The 10,094-nt window shown below is 40.4% G+C and overlaps 1 protein-coding gene across 14 annotated transcripts in view; it reads right to left on the reverse strand.

Moving 5' to 3' along the window:
* Positions 1-10,094, reverse strand: part of PUM1 (pumilio RNA binding family member 1) — a 144,015-nt gene that overhangs the window by 62,319 nt on the left and 71,602 nt on the right. For all 14 annotated transcript variants that reach the window (XM_017857044.1, XM_017857043.1, XM_017857036.1 and 11 more), the window contains 2 exons: positions 4,358-4,524; positions 1,679-1,949 (listed from right to left, as the gene is read on the reverse strand). In XM_017857044.1, the coding sequence (XP_017712533.1) occupies positions 1,679-1,949; positions 4,358-4,524 (438 nt within the window). The remainder of the gene's footprint in view (positions 1-1,678; positions 1,950-4,357; positions 4,525-10,094) is intronic.

Genomic DNA, 10,094 nt, shown 5'->3' on the forward strand with positions numbered 1-10,094 from the left:
AAAAAAAAAAAAAAAAAGAAAGAACCATATATTTTGTTCGTAAGAAATTTGAGACAAACTCTTCTTTAAAAACACAGAAAGGGGGCCGGGCGCAGTGGCTCAAGCCTGTAATCCCAGCACTTTGGGAGGCCGAGACGGGCGGATCACAAGGTCAGGACATCGAGACCATACTGGCTAACATGGTGAAACCAAGTCTCTACTAAAAAATACAAAAAAACCAGCCGGACGAGGTGGCGGGCGCCTGTAGTCCCAGCTACTCAGGAGGCTGAGGCAGGAGAATGGCGTGAACCCGGGAAGCGGAGCTTGCAGTGAGTCGGGATCCGGCCACTACACTCCAGCCTGGGCGACAGAGTCAGGCTTTGTCTTTTAAAAAAAAAAAAAAAAAAAAAAACACACACACACACACACACACACAGAAAGGGTTAGACTGCATTACACTGGGAACGGAAGCTAAGAACCAAAACTGGCCATAAAGAAGGCAAAAAAGCACAGAAAGTCAATTCACACGGGGAGGCGGGCATACCTACTAAGAACTGCATGGAGAAGAGTGTACACTTTTAGTTTACTCGCTCTGAAAGATATTTTGTTAATTTAACCTTATATGAATATGCACATTCACACAATCCCTTAAAGGTATTTATTGTTCATAAACCACAAAGGAGACTTAAATTAAAGGAAAACTTCATATGTTTAACTTTTTACTCTATCAATCAAAATTAATTTAGTATCAGCTGTTTATGACAATAAAGGTACAACATGTCGTAACTAATCTCCAAAGACCATAAGCAAATTTCCCTACACAGAATTTCTCAACTTCAAAATGAGATGCTAACCTTTCAAACCCAGAAGTCTGTATTAACCATCTATTACGAACCTACTAAGGAGTAACAGAAATTCACAGTCAAACTGCTTCCGCCACAAGAGAGAACTTATACTTAGCAAGATTGGGAAACTAGTAGCCCCTCTTTTGTAGTTCAGACAGCTGACCTTTCTTTAAAAATAAAATAAAATAAAATAAACACAGAGATCAGTTAACCCTAGAGGTAGTCCTACATGTCTTCAAAAATAGAAGGTAGACATACGACATCTTCAGGGACGTATGAATTAAAAAAAAAAAAAAGAGCCAAGCAATTTCATGGTCGAGTTGAAGTTGAATGATTTGTGTGTGTGGTTTCCTCTGATCACATTCTAATACTTTTGAAAGATGCCAAATCTTTATCTATGTTATCTGGAGTAACTCGTTTAACTCTAAGACACAACCGGTAAGATGACCTGGCACTACACTCCTGACAGCGGTGGATAGTAGAGTTTACTATTTTAAAAACAAAACAAATCAACAGCATCACAACCACATAAATCTTCAGAGAGATTAATTTAGCACCCAAGAGGGTTGTGTTACAAGAGGCAACACTACCTCATCCACTCCCCAGCTACTAAGGAGAGGTAAGAGCCAAAGGAAGTACATATAGAGCAGGGTGGCCTCTTGCCAGTGACCTCAGCATAGGCACCAGCTTCATGAGGGGACTCTGTAAACCTACATCACTAACAGGTTCATAAGGGCTAGCTATGGATAGCCTGAAACAATGCCACCTCCTCCCCCATCCCCCCTTCCTTAATCACTTGAACAACGTGCTGGCTGGAGGGAGAATAGAGAGGGTGACAGAGACACACACAGTACCTGTTGTTGAGAATTGTAGTCAAAAAGTCCCACAGTTGCTGCTGCTGAGTCCACAGGTACCTGCGTGCCTGAATAATCAAACTGAAGAGGCTCCATGCCCACATGTTCCATGGGGTCCAAGGGGACACTCTGGGACTCCATGTTGGAGAAATCCTCCACAGGCTTGGCACCATTGGTGCTGGTCAGCTGGGCTAAGCCCTCAGAACCATTCTGGTTTGGACCCAGAAGATCCACTTCATTAGCAGAGTTCTGGCAATTACCAGGGGTACGGCTAAACAGAGAAAGTAAAGGGCATTAAACCTTATTTTCAGTGGGGAGGGACTACAGCAACCCAAGTTTAAGGACAATGTCCTCAACATAGCTCATTATCAACAGTATTTAAAACTATTTCTATAAAACAACCAGAGATACTTTACAGTGCTTACAGGGTTACATCTTCTAAACTGATGCTTCTATTGCTGGCAATTCCATGTAATTCACCCCTTAAATTCACATTAATTGCTATTAATTTACATCCCTTCACCAAGGGGGCCGGGTTTGAGGAAAACTGAAATAAAGTGGAAAAATCACTGTCTATGGCATCCATGAAAGCAGATCCTAAAATGCAGGTAGCAAAATATGTCCCATCAAAATGCAACATTTACTCTTTAAATACAGAGACAATGGAAGAAGTTGGTTTCTTGGGAAAATTCCACAACTCAGTGATTCTAAAATGTTTGTATGTTCCTGACATATTTGTGAGGAAAAAAAGAAAATGAAAAAAGTTTTTACATATGGTATTACTGACCAATGCTAAAACTAACTCCCCTTCTAAGAAACCAAAAGAAGCAGACTATTCCAAAGCAGTACAAGATAAACTCTTTATCTAGAATATGTCCCTGTTAGGGAGACAATTCTAAGAATTAAAAGTAATGTGAAGATGTAATTTATCATCCAAACCATCTTTTATCTTAGGACATGCCCAAGATAAAAAAAGGGGGGGGGCACTATTGATAATTATTGTGGGATACAAGGTTCTGGGTAACCCAGGGTCTACTATCACCTTATATAAAAGGACTTCAGGATTATATGATCCAAAATCAGACTAATATATAATATTATATTATCAGGAGACTGTAGCCTATGGCAACATTCAATGCCCTTCTTCTCCACTTTCACCCCCCCAACCCCCAAAAAATCCTGTAGTCCAGTAGCTGGCACATATTAAAGATATTATTTGGTTCCTTCTCTTTCTTTCTCTCACTCACACACACACTCACCACTACCACCACCAGCCCCCATTTAATAATACAACGAAATACTGCTATAGGCTGCTATATTCAAGGTGGAGAGGACACCTGAACTCATCTGAAAGACCTTAGGTAAGTATTTATTACACTGTGCCTTAAATTTCTTCCAAAGATTGTAATTTAGGCCGGGCCTGGTGGCTCATGCCTGCAATTTCAGCACTTTGGGAGGCCAAGGCAGGCAGACCACTTGAGCTCAGGAGTTCAAGACCAGCCTAGGCAACATGGCGAAACCCCGTCTCTACAAAAGATATAAAAATTAGCCAGGCATGGTGATGCGCGGCTGTAGTCCCAGCTACTTGGGAGGCTGAGGTGGGAAGATTGCTTGAACCCAGGAGGTGGGGGCTGCAGTGAGCTTCATGTCACTGCACTCCAGCCTGGGTAAGAGAGTGAGACCCTGTCTCCAAAAAATAAATAAATAATTTTCAAAATGTTTAAGACTGTAATTATTCAACCATGCAACATAACGATAATTAGATTAGGAATACGAAACAACTAATATTTGTCCTACAACGATGGTGCAAAATACATTTTCATTTTGACTTTGGCAGACATTAGAATAAGCAAAGGGGGTTGTGTGTGTGTGTGTGTGCACGCACGCGCACGCACGCATTAGCTTTAGACTGATATTAAAATTACTCAAAATTAAATTCTCTACCTGTACTATCACACTGGAGATTTTTTAAAATCCTCTACCTATATAACTGGACAAGGATTTTATAGATTTTCAACAAGAATACGTGCCAACTGTGGAAGATAAATATACATTATTTTAATACTGTGTAAATTAAATAATAGGGTAAAACCTGTAAATTAATCATGACCAGAGATGGGATGAGAGGCATCTGCAGAAGAGATATGATTAAGAACAAATCATTTAAGCTGCATCTCTGGTTCTTCAAAATGAGGAAAATGATACCTGGTCCACCTACCTCAAAAGGAGCTCATGAGACTCAAATGAGATAATGCATAAGTTCTCAACTGTTTCTCCCTCTAAACCACCAGAGGGATATGACATACTCCATTAGTAACCATAGCTCTCTAATACAATAACTTGGGAGAAACTTAAGAAAGGTCTGAAGGCATCTATCCTAGGTGATTTTAATATTTGAGAATCACTGAAATAGTCTTCTCTGGAATCCTTCTTCAAATTTTAGAGTTCTATGCGAATGCAAAATCTACCATTTTGGCAATGCTTTAGGCATTGACAACTTTTAGAAAATTCCACCTCACCAGTTAATTTACAATCTTTGTAGCATAGCCTACACTAGATTGGATTCTTAAAAAGAAAACATGAGGAGGGGAAGAAAACGAAAATCAAAGTAAAACTAAATCAAAACAAACAAAACCCCATAGCCCACATTAAAAAATCAGAAGTGTAAAACATACAAACCTAAAATCTTTGACGTCTGCATCAATCCCATTCTGCACTGGTAAACCATTGGTCTTGTCCATCACATCACCCTCCTCCTTCAAATCTCCTAGCTTATCTCCATCAAACGTACCCTTGTTCTTCTTTTCACCTTTGTCGTTTTCATCACTGTCTGCATCCCTTGGGCCCTGTTTAAAAAATAGCTTCAGCTTCACTAATCGTCATCAACTAATAATAACGGGCAACCGTTGTGGGCACCAGACTATACTAGATGCTACTCAGAAGAGGATGGTGTTGTGCCCTTTCACACATTACAATCTAATTAACAAACAACACAGAGGCAGGAACACTGCAGAAGATCTTGCCAAACGGGGGAGACAGACATACATTTATGTTACAGAGTTCAGAACAATCTTACTATATCCAATGTCCCACCAACCCATTTTCTTCCTTCCTTTTTTTTCTTCCTACCCAAAGCCCAGCCATAACTCTGTAGCTCTTGGTCAAGTTCTCTACTCCCAAACCTAACTCTACATAATAGCATGACTCTTAATAAGCCCCAGGTATGACAGCTAATAGCATAGAAAAAAAAATTATTACACCTGTAAAATGAATTTCATACTTCTCCACTGCACTATGTAAATCCCTCCCTTACTTCTAAATATTGAGCCAAGTGTGGTCTGACATCATATCAACTCAATTATTCTGTACCTGATCTTGGGATATATGCCCTGTCAATCTGCGTCACCTCCCAGCTCTACCCTATAAGCCTCACAGGTATGCATCAACAATTCTCTGATGACCCTTAAGTTTTTTAATGCCTCAAAACAAATTAACTCTAACTATGAGATTCTTTCACCAAAAGTACTCTAATAATTATCTTCTACCATCTACCGGTAACAAAGATTATTCATGAGATCTCTAAGTGGGAGTATGTTAAATTGAAGCATTTGACGCAAGAGAATTTCTGTCTCAAGTGTTTCAAACTACAAAGCTTAAAATGCTGGGCCTAAAAGAATTTATCTAGTGCTAGACATGTCATGTTTATGTCCTGCCTTCTACAGAAATTAAGTCTATCTCCTCTTACCAACATCCCAAGTTAAGCCCTGGACATATAAAGTACATGTACCTTGGTTTCCAAAAGAAAAGATTTGGTATAGTGACTTGACATAGTACAAAGAGATTTGCAGAACCTTACATCAAAGGGTTAAGGGTTTAACCTTTGTTTTTGCAAAACTAGAGGGAAGCAGCCTTGCTTTTCCCCACCACTGACTCCTAGTTTAAGGAAGAGAAATGCACATGGACCAAGTTCAAGTTCCTGGTACAAGGCAAGATCCACTCAATACAAGATGAGAGTGGCTGCAAAGCATTTCCAGTCACCAAAACCAAACGTCAATGGGGAGAAATCAACAACGGAGGACACAGCAGCTGACACTCAGTTATAAACAGACTGACTGTGGATGGGCCTGTAGATGCAAAACCAACAGACGCTCTTAAAACTCTTAAGAGAGCACTGGCCCAGAAAGGCTGACATTCTTAAACCTTTCAACTACTACTTTAGAGCCCGTTTTACTTCTGAAGTTATTCTCTGTTCAAATGTGATACAGAAAAAGATAATATAAAAAAGGAACAAATATGACAAGGAACTGAGAAAGGATATACAACTTAGCTTCATGCGGCATCAAGACAGTAAATCACAGCTTTGACTTGGCCATTGAATTGTGCCTTTCAGAATAGAATCTTTAAAGTATGTGGCTGTTATTGATTCAAAAGGACTGAACGATAGCCAATTATGTACCACATTGAGATTCCCCAAAGCCGAGATGGGAATATGATAGGGTTCTAAAGACAAAAAGATCTTTCAAAATATCCAAAGGCAATAGCTTCCTCCATACCCGCAGAGGTAAAACTGACTAAAGCTGTGTATTCATTTTCATATCCCTAGCACTGACTGCAGTGCCTGATAAAAGTTCAATAAATATGATGGAGAAAATTAAAAGGAACAAAAAATCCTGCAAAACTGAACTGTTAAAATAAGAATGATCTTCCTTATTTATCATCATTAAATAAGAGTCCCGGGGGTGGTAATATGGTCTAGATGACAACTCTACCTGAATCAGAAACCATTAATGTGAACAGCAAAAGAATATTACAAGAATCATCCCACTGCCTAGCCTAAGTCATCTTCTTCCGCAAGTCTACAAATCAAATCACTGGCTCAGAAGAAACAGTTCAGCTCCAATTTCTCAAAAGGAGTTCAAAAGGTCTGTAGGCAAAAATGAACAGAAAGGGCCAGGCACGGGGGCTCACACCTGTAATCCCAGCACTTTGGAAGGGCCAGGCAGGATCACTTGAGGTCAGGAGTTCGAGACCAGCCTGGCTAACATGGTGAACCCCTGTCTCCACTAAAAATACAAAAATTAGGCAGCACCTGTAATCCCAGCTACTCGGGAGGCTGAGGCAGGACAATCGCTTGAACCCAAGAGGCAGAAGTTGCAGTGAGCTGAGATTGCGCCATTGCACTCCAGCCTAGGCAACAAGAGCAAAACTCTTTTATTTATGTATTTATTTATTTTAAAAAAGAGGGGGAAAGAAAGGAGGATAAAGCAGCAGTAGGAAGTTTCAATAAGCAAGACAGCTGGTTGCAGGGGATGTGCACTAGTCAAATCAATGCTCTGCATTATCTTTCCTCAGGGGCTCTTCACAAGGGCTTTACTGAGAACCTGCTCAGCTCATCTATAAGCTGTCTGGCCTGAAATCTCTTCTGTGTTGTTGTTGTTGTTTTTTAAGACAGAATCTTGCTCTGTTGCCCAGGCTGGAGTGCAGTGGTGTGATCTCAGCTCACTGAAACCTCCACCTTCCAGGTTCAAGTGATTCTCCTGCCTCAGCCTCCCCAGCAGTTGAGATTACAGGCATGCGCCACCACACCTGGCCTGGCCTGAAATCTTGACCACTAAGTTGCACTCTAAGTCACTAATTTACATTCTCAGTTATACTGCCACGGGACAGATTTTCAAATATTTCCCTGCAATGTGCTGCATTTTACCAATATCGTACAGGCCATTCCTACAAAATACCTGGTTTTCTACTCTGAATAAACTATTGATGCCTAATCAAAATAGTGGGTTCCTTCTTTTAGAGGGTGGGAGACCCAAGGGAATTTTCTAATTCTTGATCTAGGTAAGTGTTATATGGGTGTTTTGATTTTGAGGAAATTCAAGAAGATGAACATTTATGGCTCGTACACTTCTCTGAACATAGGTTGTATTTCAATAGAAAGTTTACTTAAAAGAAGAAAAACAAAAAAAAACCTCAAGAAATCAACAATGGCCCTCCATAAAAACAGCTGGCAGAGGTCTGACTTCTGAGTAAAAACAAAAGCACAAATAGGAAACCATTCTGTAAAAGTCTACTATTAAGAGATGGTAGCTGCACGCAGTGGCTCATGCCTGTAATCCTAGCACTTTGGGAGGCAGAAGCAGAAGGATCTAGGTTGAGGCCCAGAGTTCAAGGCAAGCCTGGGCAACACAGAGATGCCATTTCTACAAAAAAAGTTTAAAAAAAAAATTAGCTGGGCAAGGTAGCATGTGCCTGTAGTCCTTGCTACTCAGTAGGCTGAGGCAGGAAGACCACTTGAGCTCAGGGGTTCAAAGCTGCAGTGAGCTGTGGGGCGGGCACCTGTTCTACTCCAAGAGTAAATAAAATAAAGGATATGAAAAGAAAATAAAAATAAAAGACTTGACTGATACTTTGAGTTCTCCTATTATTCTAAAAGTTGCTCTCCTGAAGTCTGAGATTCCTATGGGGAATACTACCAAAAATTTACAGTGAATGCTAAGAACAAAATATGCACTACCAATGCACTCCAGTCTGGGGACAAAGTGAGACCCTGTCTTTATTTCATTAATAGACAGCAGTATCAGGTTCAAGATACTTAAAATGGTATCTTAAAAACATGAAGACCCTAGAGACAATAGGAAAGGTATAAATGGGCTGTTAAGTTTTATGAAAATTTTACATTTCTGAAAATATTTAAGATAAACTATTCACAGCTATGTGATTTTTTTTTTTTTTTTTTTTTTTTTTGCGATCCTCCCACCTTAGCCTCCCAAGCAGCTATGACTACAGGTGCACACACCATGCCTGGCTGATTTTTATATTTTTTGTAGAGATGGGGTCTTGCTATGTTTCACAAGCTAAATTCAAACTCCTAGGTTCAAGTGATGGGCCTCCTTTCTCAGTCTCCCAAAGCTCTGGGATTACAAGTGTGAGCCATAACACGTAGCCCAGTCTTTTAAAAAGTAGTGAACTCGCTAGGCGCAGTAGCTTACGCCTGTAATCCCAGCACTTCGGGAGACCGAGGCAGGTGGATCATCTGAGGTCAGGAGTTCAAGACCAGCCTGGCCAACATGGTGAAACTCCATCTCTACTAAAAATACAAACATTAGCCAGACGTGGTGCCGCACACCTGTAATCCCAGCTACTCGGGAGGCAGAGGCAGGACAATCGCTTGAACCCAGGAGGTGGAGGTTGCAGTGAGCCAAGATCGCACCACCACCAGGGCAACGGAGCAAGACTCTGTCTCAAAGAAAAAAAAAGTACTGAACCAGGGTGCACAGAACCTACATTCTATGTCAACTGCTAACACTTACTGGTCACAGGACTTCGGACAGGTTATTCAATCTCTCAGACTTTGTTTACTATGAATAACAATGAAATAATGTATGTGTAAAAGTTTTATAAAGATAAGCCATTTTACATAAATGTAATATAATAGTAGTAATAGACGCACTGGGATGGTATTTCTTATGTAACACTATACACGACATCAAGAATAAAAATCTTAAATGTCCCAATTAAGTGGTTTAAATCTCAAATACAAGTATATAGCCAATATGGCCCTCCCAGGGGCATTGTCATTTTCACAAAGCAGTGGTTCTATGATTAAGCTTAAGCAACGCAATCTTTTTCAAATTCACAGGTGGCTGAGCCCACCCTCTGCACCAGAGATTGATCTGATTGGTATGTAGAGGTTCCTGCAAATGTTGTGAAAAGCTTCTGCTCAAATAGCTCTGATAAGTATCCACAACTAAGAACCAAGGTAATTAAATCCAACATAAGCATCAGAAAGGCATGGTTTGTGATTTGCTTTTCTATTACATAGTATCTAGTACATACAGTACTGGAAAAGTCTATTAGCTAAATGAATAAATGAAAAAGGCTTAACAGCATCTTTTAATTATGGGCTTTCTTTAGCTGAATGTTAACCCAAAGCTATAGTGCTCAAATACAAACTTCAGTAAAATGCTCAAATTTCAAGTGGCCTGGCCCAATCAAAATCTCAACAGTGGAACCGAGATGGGTGCTGAGAGATCCCATACCTACAGAAAGGGAGAGAAATTGCTAAATATCAAAGAACTGGGAGAAAAGCAGACGGAGGTAGGACTATATATTATTGAAGTCAGAATCCATGCACTTATGGCTCAGCTTCCTCAAAAGACTCACATAAAGGGGGGAATACTTCCTAATATATCTATTCTGAATGAAATCAGAAGATTTCAAATCTATTTACTACTCTTACTGCAGTGATCTTAAAAGAAAGCTTCATGCCGGGCGCGGTGGCTCAAGCCTGTAATCCCAGCACTTTGGGAGGCCGAGACGGGCGGATCACGAGGTCAGGAGTTCGAGACCATCCTGGCTAACACGGTGAAACCCCGTCTCTACTAAAAAAATACAAAAAAAGCTAGCCGGGCGAGGT

This window comes from Rhinopithecus bieti, unplaced genomic scaffold (genome assembly GCF_001698545.2).
Source record: "Rhinopithecus bieti isolate Rb0 unplaced genomic scaffold, ASM169854v2 scaffold_44592, whole genome shotgun sequence".
Taxonomy (NCBI): Eukaryota; Metazoa; Chordata; class Mammalia; order Primates; family Cercopithecidae; genus Rhinopithecus; species Rhinopithecus bieti.